General features: G+C 38.2%; 1 protein-coding gene across 2 annotated transcripts in view; it reads right to left on the minus strand.

The window, feature by feature from the left end:
- The window catches only part of NEK11 (NIMA related kinase 11), a 324,686-nt gene that overhangs the window by 161,487 nt on the left and 148,730 nt on the right, over positions 1 to 14,469 (minus strand). The window contains exon 15 of one of the 2 annotated variants that reach the window (XM_003265413.2): positions 10,250 to 10,615. The exons of the other annotated variant lie outside the window; for it this stretch is intronic. Coding sequence (XP_003265461.2) covers positions 10,602 to 10,615 — 14 coding nt within the window. The 3' untranslated portion in view covers positions 10,250 to 10,601. Of the gene's footprint in view, positions 1 to 10,249; positions 10,616 to 14,469 lie in introns of those variants that run through there. 2 annotated transcript variants of the gene reach the window in all.

Raw genomic sequence — 14,469 nt, forward strand, 5'->3', positions numbered from 1 at the left:
GACATTACCCTAATACAGCTCTTATACTTCTAACTCTGTCTTACTATCTGCTTTCCAGAGGATCCAGTCAACACAACCACTAAAAACATATTTTCATGTAATGGCCCTACTAGGCCTGTTATTAAAAAATAAAGAGTGATTCAACCAATATTTGCTAATGTTCTGTCATATGGAAAGTGCTGTCATGAATTCCATGGGGAGACTAAACTGATACAAACAAAAGAAACAAGTGTGCACCTATAATACAGACTATACTTCATACAACCCTTTAATTCCCAGTAGTTCTTAGGCAGGACACATCCCAAGTAGTCTTGGGAGGATTACTCTGGTGATCCTTCTATTAAAGGATGGCTGGCCACTTCTATTAAATTAAATACTATTCTATAGTTACTGCAGAAGAACAAACCATATTTTTGAACTGTTGGTGGCTTACCTAAAAGATTATTTAAATGTAGGGGTATCAATAAAGATGCAACAGCTAGGGGACTCAAAAGCTATGCATGGATGCAAGGATTCTATTCCCTTATCTCAGAAATTCCTTTATTTTTCATTTTTCTAGTATTCATCTAGCGAAATTAGATTACAATCTCCTTTAAGAAGAAAGAGAAAAATTTTATAGATGAACAGTGATGCATACAGCTTATCCTCTCCTGGAAACTTGTTATTCTACTGTTTCCCCAACTGAATTAATCTCTGCACGAAATGTATGCTGTTTAAGATAAAAAGCATTCGTGTTCTTAATAGGATTTTTCCCTAGGTTTAGTCATTCATTCAACAAATACTTACCAACACCAACTCTGAACTAGTTACTGTATAAGTAGGTAGGAATAAAATGGTGAGCAAGACAGACATGGTCCACACTCTTTTGGGTTTAGAGTCTAGCTCCATGCTTTTCAAACTTTAATGTGCCTATGAATCACTGAGATGTTGTTAAAAATGCACCTTCTGATCTAGGAAGTCGAAGTGAAGTCTGAGATTCTGCATTTCTAACAAATTCTCAGGATGCTAGTGATGCTAATCCATAGGTCACACTTTGAGTAACAAAGAACTAGTTTATTGACTCTAAGTTGCTGTGGTATGATACATTCCTATACTGTGAGTACTTCCTCTGAGATTTTTGAACCAATGAATACTGCCAATATAATGGAAAATACAAGTTTTTACCATGATGCCTGCTGGATGGAATTTTGAGCTGAGAGAGCAATGATTACAGGAATATGATTTACTGAGAGCAAAAAGTAAGAGGCGAGGCATCGAATGACATCATGATGGCACCAAAGAATCATGGAGTTCCTAGGGACAGGTAAGAAGATGGCCTGTGCGATTATAAAAAGTCAAGAAACAACAAATGCTGGCAAGGCTGTGGGGAAATAGGAATGCTTTTACACTGTTGGTGGGAATACAAATTAGTACAACCACTGTGGAAGATTCCTCAAATCTTCCACAACCATTGTGTGGCGCCACACAACCACTGTGTGGCGATTCCTCAAAGACCTAGAACCAGAAATACCATTTGACCTAGCAATCCCATTACCAGTATATACCCAAAGGAATATAAATCATTCTGTTATAAAGATACTTGCACATATATGTTTATTGCAGCACTATTCACAATAGCAAAGACATGGAATCAACCCAAATGTCCATCAAGGATAGACTGGATAAAGAAAATGTGATACATACACACCATGGAATACTATGCAGCCATAAAAAGGAATGAGGTCATGTCCTTTGCAGGGACATGGATGGAGCTGGAAGCCATTATCCTCAGCAAACTAACACAGGAACAGAAAACCAAACACCACATGTTCTCACTTATAAGTTGGAGCTGAGTAGTGAGAACACATGGACACGGGGAGGGGAACAACACACACTGGGGCCTGTCAGGAGGCCAGGGAGAGGGAGAGAAACAGGATAAATAGCTAACGCATGCGGGGTTGAATACCTAGGTGATGGGTTGACAGGTGCCACAAACCACCATGGCACATGTTTACCTATGTAACAAACCTGCACATCCTGCACACATATCCCAGAACTTTAAATTTTATTTAATTAAAAAAAAAACAAGATGGCCCGTGAACATGTTAGCATAGTCAGGGCAATGACCTACTCTCCTCAAAAATGGCACAGAGCTAAAGGGGCCAAGGGAAACATTTTAAAATTTTTTCTAAAATCTGCTCTTTCTTCATCAGTAGTCACCTTTCAGCCCTCTCAAGTATACCACTAAAATTTTTCATTTGGGATGTCAAAAACACACAAAAGTTGGTCCTGTTCAAAATGTATAATCTCACAAATAAAAGGAGGCTAAATATATGGCTAGACACCATATGCTCATAAGCAACTGCTTATGCAAATTGTCAAATTATTATATCTTAAAATGGATTTGTGGGAGGCGGAGGGTGGAAGGAAAGAAGCAGGTTAATTTAGTTTTATGCTATTTGAAGCCAAGAAAACAGGTCACGTGGAATTGAGCTGGGAGAAGGGTTGAGTTTTTTCATTTCTTCTAGAGTCAAAAGAGAAAATCAATCTGAGATATAAAAAAGGGTAAAGTCTCTTTGATTTCTATGACCCAAAATGCCCAGGTGCCAATGCATGCAATGAAAGACTGCAGGCATCTTAAACTCATCTACAAATATTTACTTTGCCAGCTCATCTTTAATAGTAAGAAGAACTCCCATTAAAAATTTAAACAAGCCTTGGCCAGAAAAAAAATTCAGACAAATGAAGGGGTTAGCAGGAAAGGATCATCAAGGTTAGCTGTGAAGGTAGGTAGGTATGTTTATACTACACATTCATATAAATATATCCCCACATGTGGATGCCAATGCACAGAATAATGAGATGGGTTTGCAAGGAACCCATCCTGCAGGATCAGAGACAAGTCTACCTGGTGAGCTGTAAATGCTGGCGACTTTGCATACTTCCCTGAAGACAGAAGTGGAAAATTGACGATAAAGGAGAGAATAAGTCAAATTCATTATACTGCTCACACTTACATACACCACTATGAAACGCAACAATCATTTTGGATCTTTTTAGAGGTTTCCTATTTTCCTTTTTTGAGTTTTTTAGAAGCAAGAGAAAAAGAGAAGTCAGTTGAAAATGTTGTTACTGATGAGTGAAAAAGATATTAGGTTTTGCTGCCATAGTTACTTGCCAGAAAGTTCTTTTTTCTTTTTCTTTTTTTTTCTGGAGATGTGCTATTTCACGTGAAAAAATGAAAGAGTTTGACAGGTGATTCTAGGGGATCTCTCACTTACAATTAGTGTCTGGTACTGAGGTGGCCCTTAATGTCACAAAACAAAATAAGAAGTTCCTTTATAAAAATCAAAGAATATTAACTTAAATGCCTATCATAAATTTCTAAATTAAAGTCTGGCCTAAACACCAAAGCAAGCTATTTCAATCACTTAAACAAAAAAAAAAACTAGCATATGAATCAAATATGGTGGTTATTTGACTGGAAGCAGACATAATCCAATATAGCTGTATTAGTTTTCCAGGTCTACTGTGACAAATGACCACAAATTTTGTGATTTAACATAACAAAAAGTTATCTTTTCTTGTTCTTTTTCTTTTTCTTTCTGAGGTGGAGTTTCGCTCTGTTGCCTAGGCTGGAGTGCAGTGGTGCGATCTCGGCTCACTGCAAGCTCTGCCTCCCGAGTTCACGCCATTCTCCTGCCTCAGCCTCCTGAGTAGCTGGGACTACAGGTGCCCGCCACCATGCCATGCTAATTTTTTGTATTTTTAGTAGAGACGGGGTTTCATTGTGTTAGCCAGGATGGTCTCCATCTCCTAACCTCGTGACCCACCCGCCTTGGCCTTCCAAAATGCTGGGATTACAGGTGTGAGCCACTGCACCCAGCCAACACAAAGTTATCTTATAGTTCTGTAGATCAGAAGTCTGACATGGATCTCACCAAGCTAAGACACACTTGTTGGCAGGGTGCCTTCCTTTCTGGGGGATCCAGGGAGGAAGAATCCATTTCCTTCCCTTTTGTAGCTTCTAAAGGTCACCTGCTTTCCTTGGCTCATTGTCTCTTTCCTCCATCTTCAAAGCTAGCAATGTTGGGCCAATTCCTTGTCTCACTGCCATCTCTCTGGTTCTCCCCTGCCTGCCTCCCTCTTCTACTTCTAAGAATCCTGGTGGCACTGAGTGCATCCAAATAATCAGAATAATCTCCCTATCTGATTAGCAACCTTAGTTCCATCTGTAACCTTAATTCATTCCCCTTTGTCATGTAACTTAACATATTCACAGGTTCCAAGGATTAGGACAACCATAGGACATCAGGATTTTAAGGACATCTTTGGAGCCCATTCTTCTTCCTACAATAATAGCTTTCTTTAGCTGGCAGAAATGAGGAGCTAAGAAAGACTGTAAATATTGCCCTTACAAATATAACCCTGTTCTCCAGCAGTTTTGGCAGGCTTCATATGGCCCCAATATAGAATTTTACATATTATAGACTGAATTAAGAGATTCAAGAACCAACTTAATAAATGCCTCACATATATTGAAAGTTTTGCTTTTTAGGTTTAATCAGGAAATTTAAAACTAAAAAAAATACATTGTTTTTGTCATCGGTTTTACGATAGAATATGAAGAAATAAGCTTATTTTATAATAGTTCATTTTGGTGCAAGTCAATATATTCTTTTGTAAAAGAATAAAAGTGTTAGTCTCTCTAATGGGAACATAAACTTCACGACATTCAATTATATATTTGGATTTTGTACATTACCCTAATTTCAGTCAGGTAACTAAGATACACTGTTGTGATAAAGATCAGTAGTGTTCACCCATATCTGATTCTCTCCTCCTTGGGCACAGGAAAGACTGTACTTCCCATGCCCTTGGTGGAAAGTTGGGCCACATGACTACTTTTAGTCAATGAAATTGTGAGGAAGTAATTTCCAAGCTGAAGAATTTATGTGTGGGTGTGCTACTTCCAATCTACTTCTGCTGCTTGTGGGAACATTGAAAGCCACATGCTGAGATGGTGGTGGTATAAAATAGAAGCAGCCTTGGTCCTTAGTCACTGCACAGAGAATATCTGCCCTGAGAGATTCCTTCCCACATAGGACTTTATAGGAATGAGCTATAAATCCCTCGTTACCTAGGTCAGTAGGTGTATTTGTTACAGCAGCAAGTCTAGCCTAGCCTGACCAATACAATTGAGAAATATCATATTGTACTTTACAGAATCAAAGACACCATCAATTTTGAAATGAATCATTATATATATATCATTAATAAAACTACTGTACATGAAATTATGATATGCCATCTATTTTAAGATGCATCTCCATTTCAGAGGTGTTCAAATGTGCAAAACTGTGTATTTTAGACTGGATGAAATATGGTATACGTCTAATTGTAAGGAAACCTAGAAAATTTTAAGACTTGCCTCATTTTCTAATATCAAACTTGATTGTTGAACTATTAGGAGTATAAGTCAAACAGATAAATTTCTATTTATAGTATATTGTTAATTTAGTAACAAATTTAAATTTATGTTCTCATATTATATAAAACATTTAGAGCTACTGCTTTTTTCCCACTCCGAAATTTCATGAAATACAATTATTTAAACTCCTCACATGCATACAGACTAAGTGTCCTTGTCATTACTATGAGTTGTGCAACTCCGTACTTCCAGCTCATATTTTTCAGATAAAGCTCTCCTTGAAATCTGCACAGGAAACTGTCAGTACAAGTTCTATCTTTTTCTTAGCCTGTCTGTGCTATTATAACAAAATACCACAGACTGGGTAATTTATAAAGGACAGAAATTTATTTCTCACTGTCCTGGAGGCTGGGAAGTCCAAGATCAAGGCAACAGCAGGCTCAGTCGTGTGGTAAGGGCTGCCCTCTGCTGCCAACATGGTGTGTTATTGCTCGATCCTCTGCAGTGAAGGAACACTGTGTCCTCACATGGTGGAAGGTAGAAGAACAAGAGGGATGAACTCACTCCATCAAGCCCTTTGATAAGGACACTTAATCCCATTCATAAGGAGGGAGTCCTCATAAGTGAATTGCCTCTTAATGACCCTACCTCTTAATAATATCACACTGTCAACAACTGAGTTTTTGAGAGTAGACATTCAAGCCATAACAAACTTAAAGTACAAGTACAGTCATGCACTGCATAATGACGTATCAGTCAACAATGAACCACATATACAGTGGTGATCCCATAAGATAACAATTAAACTAAAAAAATCCTATCACCTAGTGACGCAGTGTAAACACACATACAGTACTGTCAGTCATATAAAAGTATAGTGCATACAAGTATGTACAATATAATCATAATAAATAATTATGTTACTACTTTATATATTTACTATACTATACTATTATCATTATTTTATAGTATACTCCTTCTACTTATTTAAAAAATGTTAACTGTAAAACCTTCAGGAGATATTCCAGAGGAAGGCATTGTTATCATAGGAGGCGACAGCTCCCTGCATGTTATTGTCCACGGAGCTCTCCCAGTGGGACGAGATATCGAGGTGAAAGGCAGAAGGACTAGGCTAATATGTGTGTTCGTGACTTCGTTTTTAACAAAAAATTCAAAAGTTAAAAAAATTAATGTTAAAAATATAAAATGCTTATAGAATGATATAAAAAAATTCTTGTACAGCTATACAATGTGTGTTTTAAGCTAAGTGTTATAAAATAATCAAAAAGTTTTTAAAATTAAATTATATAAAGTAAAAAAGTTACAGTAAGCTGAGGTTATTGTTGAAGAAAAATATTTTAAAAATAAATTTAGTATAGCCTAAGTGTTATATATACAGTGCTTATATATAAAGTCTACAGTAGTAAACAGTAGTGAATATCCTAGACCTTCACATTCACTTACCACTCACTCACTGACTCACCCATGGCAACTTCCAGTCCTGCAAGCTCCATTCATGATAAGTGCCCTATACAGGTGTACCATCTTTCATACTGTGTTTTTACTGTCTATTGTCTATGTTTAGATACACAAATACTTACCACTGTGTTACAACTGCCTACAGTATGTAGGACAGTAATATGCTGCACAGGTTTGTAGTGTAGGAGCAACAGGCTATACCATAGAGCCTAGATGCGCATTAGGCTCTATCATCTAGGTATGTGCAAGTATATTCTCTGATGTTTGCTTAAGGATGAAACTGCCTAACGACACATTTCTCAGAACATATTCCTGTCATTAAGCAGTACATGACTGTATTCATGTGAGTGATATTTGAATAGGTTTTTCGTATGTTGTTGTTCATCCTGTATCTATAATTTTTATAATATAACTACTTACTATTCTTTTTAAAGTGCTTTTCAAAGACTTGTTAACAAAGACATCCCAGTTTTTCAACCTACGCTAGGGCAGGAGTCAGGTTCACAACCTCAGTACTGTAAGGCAGCATAGGATATGTTCTAAGAAAGGAGAAAAATGATCAGGGACATTAGTCAAAGAGTCCTGGTAGGAGACATCTTCTGATGTCAAATCAAGGAGGACGTCTTTGAGCTGGGTCTTAAAAGATAAGTTCGATTCTAACAAGTAGATAAGAGGTGATAAGCACCATCTAACCATTCTATATCTGACTTGGTAGTAATAGCTCCTGTCACTGATTGAGCCAAATACAGTAACAAACATGTATGTTACCGTATGTTAACATATGTGTTATATAAAATATATGTTATCTCACTTAATACAGTAAATTTTTCAGATTGGTATTACTAACTGCATTTTATTGATTAAAAATAAATTTAAAAACTGCAGATCATAGAAATTATGTTCCTTAAAATCACAGTGCTATCACATGGGAAAGTCAGGACTCAAAGGCAGATCTGAAAGATTCCCTTTCATATGGCAGCTTAGCTTTCTTTGGGCATCATAACAATGTTCTCCAAGTGGTAAGCACATAAGCCCTGAGCACAACTGTGAAACCTGCATGTATGGAAAATAAATTCACCAACTAAAGGAAAACCATACCATGGTATGTGCAGAGCACTGTCTGAAACACACATTATATAAGGTTTTACTCTATTACATTTGTTTCTATCCAATCTTAAAGCTATGACTGATACTTATTTAATTTTCTGCTTAATTGGTTTGTTCCAAATCTGAGCCATGATGACCCAAGCAAGGCCACTTAAGGATGCCCTTTGCCTTACTAGCATGACCTTTAGTATAATAACTACTATATGATTTATATTTAGCTAAGGGATGATCCATGTGATCACATACAGCCTTCCCAGGTGGTTTACTTATTTTGAGAGGTCCATGGGTGCTGGTTTTCCCCATGAATACCTGACATTCTGGGACTAATTTTCCCCCTATTTACATTACGTTTGCTTAGGATGCCATGTCAAAGTGGCTTGTTGGGCAGATGTTAGTCAGCACCCAGCTTAATTTTTCAAATTGGATATAATCTTTGAAATTTTAGTTAGAGACTTGTCATACAGAAGGAAAGCTCTAAATTATTAATATGCCTCAGGGTGGAGAATCAGCACATCTTCATTCAGTATTAGATTCATTCTAATTATCCTCTAGAACTCAGAAATTAGTGAGAACTGCAGGCATCTTTATTCCTGAGAGCAAGTATTAGAGTCAGGTGGAAACACTATTATGAAATGCAAATGTAACTCAGTGGATAAGTGACAATTATTAAATAAAACCACTATCAATTTATATTTATAAATCAAGTCTCGAAGACATCTAAAGCTCCGGAAGTGATGGAAGATCTAGGAATGTGGAAGTAACAGCTGGCATTTGTTTGGTCTTTTTTTCTGAGAGCTAAAGAGCCAGGCAGCTCCACCAGCTTCTCCATCTTGGGCTGGGCATTGGAGTCTGAGCTATCACCTTTTGTTGTATTATGCTCCAGTGGCTTTAGTGGGCACTAGGTCCTTTTAGATCTGCTGGTAGGGCTCTCTGTTACTCAGATGTGTGCACCTCCACCCCCAACTATAAAGAGTGAAGAGAGAGGAGCTAAAAGATCTCTGTCCCTTATCTCCAAATAGCCAACTTTCCTCTTTGGAAAGGACCCCAAAGCTTTGTTAACACTCCTTGTGGAAGACAATGTTGTTCAGCTGATGTTAGAAGAAAATCTCAAACCCCATGATCACCTTCTGGATTAAGGAGTTTGTGTCTCAGGTGATACCCAAAGATCTTCCCAATTGCTTTCTATCTCCATGACTTCACTCACATCTTTCTTGGCTATTCATTAGCTAACACATAGACAGCTAAGCATTACATTGTTTCTTCTGAATATTTTGACATTTTTTAAATTTATCAATTTTATTTTGGTATAATTTATATACAATAAAATGCACTAATTTAAAATATAGAGTCCAATGAGTTTTGACAAACATACACATCTGGGTAGCCATTGCCACAATCAAGATAGCAAACTTACAAACTTTTCTATCAAAAAAAGGTTTCCTTGTGCCCTTCTGGAGTCAACTCCCACCACCACCACCCCCAGGCAACCACTGGCCTAATTTCTATTACTATAGATAAGTACTTCTGGTTCCGGTACTCATAGAAATGGAATCATTCAGTATCATTCAGTATGAACTCTCTTATGTGAGGCTTCTTTCACTTCACATAATTTTAAAAGTATCTATCTATATTGTTGTATATATTGGTGTGTGTTCCTTTTCAGTGCCAAATAGTATATATTCCATCGACAAACTACATATTTGCTTATCCTTTCACCTGTTGCTGGACAATTGACTTTTTTGTTTGCTTGTTTTGTTTTTTGTTTTTTTTGAGACGGAGTCTCGCTCTGTCACCCAGGCTGGAATGCAGTGGCGCTATCTTGGCTCACTGCAGGCTCTGCCTCCCAGGTTCACGCCATTTTCCTGCCTCAGCCTCCTGAGTAGCTGGGACTACAGATGCCTGCCACCACGCCCGGCTAATTTTTTGTATTTTTAGTAGAGACGGGGTTTCACTGTGTTAGCCAGGATGGTCTCGATCTCCTGACCTCATGATCCGCCCACCTCGGCCTCCCAAAGTGCTGGGATTACAGGCGTGAGCCACCGCGCCCGGCCTACTTGTTTTTTGAGTACTTATGAATAAAACTGCTAGAAATATTTGTGTACAGGTCTTCTTGTAGACACATTTTCAGATAACTATCTAAGAGTGGAATTACTGAGTGAGTAGAGGTTTTCTTTCAGATAACAGTGGAATTACTGAGTGAGTAGAGGTTTTCTTTTTAAAATTAAAACAATAAAAACATATCATTGTTAATTAGCAAAGTTCAAATCACTTTATTTCCACTTGGACATTTAAAAAGAAGAGGTGACGTCGTAAGTCATAGAACAGCCCAGAACTCTAAAGGGCATGTGGGGTTCCTACAGGTAAGCAAAGCACAACCACCTAGTGGTCAGAGCTATCTCTGAGCACTGGGCTCAGTGCTTGCTTAAAGAGTGGCTGAACAGGAAATGAAGAGGTGACCACTGGTCAGGATGTGGGTAAGCAGCCAAGGCCTACTTCACTGCATTCTCCACATCTGAATGGTGGGGTAGGGAGTCCATGCTCCTGGTAGACCCAGGCCCAAGAGTCTCAGGCTATTCCAGCTTTGGAAAAAACACTGCTCTGAAAGTCAGCTGTGAGTTGCTAAAAAATAAAATAAAATAAAAAACAAACGCTAGAGTACAAAGAAGTTCCTCGCAAAAATTAATGTGCAAGATATCATTAGCATTACATATAAGAAGTTAAATGGGGATAATTTCTTTAACATTTCAGTTGTACTTTCTCATTTGATTATAATGGTTACCCATGACTTTCACTAGATTAAATCAGCTATAGTCAACTAATGCATATCAAATATAAATAATAAGTCTTATCCTGTCTTTCTTCTCTGCAACTAATTCCTCATATGCCAGAGGGAATTTTCCAATTCAACATCAAAGACTAATTAAACATTTGGTGTAGGAGCTTTGAAAGAATGACTGTATAATTTTATTTTACATATACATGCCAAATAAAAAATAAATAAAAACTTCATTTGGGTGCTGAAAGTTTGCAGTCTAATCTTCTAAAAGGCAAAAAATAATTAACCACTTCAGAGTTCATCAACAAATTAAGTCTCATGTTTCAAAATTTCACTTCAATTAATCTGTGTGATCACTAATTTTCTGGTAGTTGCCCACCATTCTAATGATTTGTCAAACCCAAAGGTTGCATTTTCTTTTTTTCTTCTTTTTTTACTTTTATTTTAGGTTCATTATAGCACTATTCACAATAGCAAAGACAGAATCAACCTAAATGCCTATCAAGGTTGTATTTTCATAGTTCTAAGTTTATCTTTTGAATTTAAGAAAGAATAGCATTTAGAAAGTATGAATTTACAGACAGGAAAAAATAATGGAAATGTTTATTTTACAAGGCATCTGATCCACCTAAATCTATTATGTATTTTTTCTAATCTGATAGTTTATCATAGAGGCCTAAATAGTGTTTACATTACAACATGAACAAAGTGGTCAAAGAAGTAGATTTGATGATTTCCAGTTTGGCTGGTAAATCAACACACTGTCTACAATACTGAAAACTCCATGACAAAAGACAACATGAGAGGTAAGAAGGACATAGCTTGGGTTTCCCATAGTAGCTGGAACCTGTGGTCAAGACTAGCTTGGGAGTAATTTGGCTACTACAGTTCACAAAAATTAGCAAAGAGACACGTGACAGAGACTCTGCCTTTCGAAAGTCCAATTCCTTTGACATGTTTTTCTGTTTCTTACAAGTCGATTGCTTCTACCGACCACCACCGAAAACACACACTTTGGGGGATATGGAAAGGGTGGTATACTAGATAGAAAGCAGGAACTCTGTGGTCCTTAAGCAAATCACTTAATGTCTTTGGCTTCTCATCTATGAAATGCAGTATTAAGTACTTTTCCTATTTGAAACCAGGAGTAAGTTCAGACTTTTTGGTCCTAGACCACCCATTCACTATCCTGTCCTGGGGCTTCCTATGCATAAATAGTATGGCTCTGTCCTCCAGCAGAGCACAAGCCACAGGTATTGGGAGCTACATACTGCCTAACTTTCTCAGCTTTCTGTCACTGGAAAAGGGTCTGATCCAGACCCCAAGAGAGGGTTCTTGGACCTCGCACAAGAAAGAATTCAGGGCAAGTTCATAGAGAAAAGTGAAGGCAAGTTTATTAAGAAAGTAAAGAAACAAAAGAATGATTATTCCATGGGCAGAGCAGTGGCATGAGCTGCTCGAATGAATAGACTTATAGTTGTTTCTTGATTATATGCTAAACAACAGGTGGATTATTCATGAGTTTTCCAGGAAAGGGGTGGGAAACTCCCGGAACTGAGGATTCCTCCTTTTAGACCATATAAGGTAACTTCCCATGTCATCATGGCATGTGTAAACTGTCACGGTGCTGGTGGGAGTGTCTTTTAGCATGCTAATACATTACAATTTACATATAATGAGCAATGAGGATGACCAGAGGTCACTTTCATTGCCACCTTGGGTTTGGTGGGCTTTGGCTGGCTTCTTTACTACAACCTGTTTTATCAGCAAGGTCTTTGTGACCTGTATCTTGTGCTGGCCTCCTGTCTCACCCTGTGACAAAGAATGCCTTAACCTCCTGGGAATGCAGCCCAGTAGTTCTCAGCCTTATTTTACTCAACCCTTATTCAAGATGGAGTCGCTCTGGTTCTAATGTCTCTGACATTTCTATTTTTAGAAAGAGAAGTCCATGGGATATTTCTATACTTCCGAATTTCACTTTTGGAAAAATTAACAAATAATATATTAAATACCATAAAAGGTCTAAGATAGAAGTCCATCTGAAATACATATTTGTCAAGAATGTCTGTTACAAGATGGCTTCCATAGCACCATTTTAAAAGCTGGCTAATGCCAATCTAAAGAGCTTCAGGTGCTTGTCTCCATACAGCTGAAGGAGGCAGCACAGGGTTTAACAGCTCTAGTAAGAAGACTTCAAGTGCAAATCTGGGATGAGAAGACAAGATCATCCAAGGTTCACTACCTTAATTTTCAATTTGAAAAGAGAGCTAAACTGCTGCCAAAGAGAGTTATTATATCAATTGTGCAGCCATAAGGATGCACTTGCAGACCTCCAACAACACAGAGTGCAACTGGCCAAGGATCCCAGCTGCTGTGCTGTGAAATCCATCTCTGCATTCTCTCAGAGGCTATGATGCCTCCTGACGGGCTACTACTGGAGCACAGTAGGAATACAAATTCAGGCCTGCAGGATGGCTGACTTTGCTAGAGGACTTCCTGCTGACTTTGCTACCTCTGATTGCAGAAGAATCTAGTTCACCTCCACCAAACCTCCCTTTTCACTTGGAATAAGACTTTAATCAGTGGTGTAACGGTTCCCCTGGTTTTTTCTAGCTCTTCCCTATTTTCTTTTATATAAGCATTTTCTCTAAAAGTAGTGTTGCAATTGTAGTCCCGTCTTAGCATCTGCTTCTCAGAGGTCCAGACTAACATTCATTCATGTATTCATCCACTCATTAATTCACTCAAGAAATATTTATTGAGTGCTTAACATGTTCCTGGAACTTTGCTCTAGGCACTGGGGAGACTGATGGACAAGACTGAGAAGACACCTCTATTGATAACCCTCCTCTGCTCAAAGTGTCATAACTGTTTCCTCTTCTTTAGCACTTACTCTGTGCTGGGCACTGAACTAAGACCACTCCACATGCCACGTCTCATTTGCTCTTCACAACAACCCTGAAAGAAGGCATTATTATTCTTATTTCATAGATAAGAAAACTGAGACCTAGAGAGATTATGTTGTCAGGGCCTTCTCTGATAGGGCCAACTTTTTTACTCCAAAATTCATGCATTTAACCATTAGCTTACGATGTACCTACTCCATTTGCATGTATCTGCTCCATTTGGACCACTAATTAAAGTCTTATTCTAAGTGAAAATAGAGGTTTGCTGGAAGTGTACTCGTTTGCTGTGTGGGCTGAGGTAGCAAAGGCATCAGGAAGTCCTCTAGCAAAGTCAGCCATCCTACAGACCTGCCTTTGTATTCCTGCTCTGAGCACTTTTATTTTCTGGTAATGCACATCTGCATAGCTGATTTTCCAAAGCCTGGCTTCATTTCTTCAATTTAAATTTATGACAGTTGGGAGAACCATTTACAGAACAGAGAAAAATACAGTACTCCAGAGCATTCGGAGTTTGCACAATTCCAAAGTCAGGTTAACGACATTGTTTAACCCACCCAGAAGAGGTCTCTCACCAGGTGTAAGTTTCCAACTCATCCTCACTATTGCAAAGAAGATAGAGAGGACAGAAAAATCCTTGGCTTCTCTACTTTTCATCCTGGTCATAGCCCAGCCCTGGTAAACTGATAACAGGTAGCTGCATACACCCAGAGCTTCTTCTCTCAGAGGCCAGACAGGCCCACTGCAAAGTTAGCCACAGCAACCTGTGCAGCAGCTGTGAGCATCCTTCTGAA

This window comes from Nomascus leucogenys, chromosome 8 (assembly GCF_006542625.1).
Source record: "Nomascus leucogenys isolate Asia chromosome 8, Asia_NLE_v1, whole genome shotgun sequence".
Taxonomy (NCBI): domain Eukaryota; kingdom Metazoa; phylum Chordata; class Mammalia; order Primates; family Hylobatidae; genus Nomascus; species Nomascus leucogenys.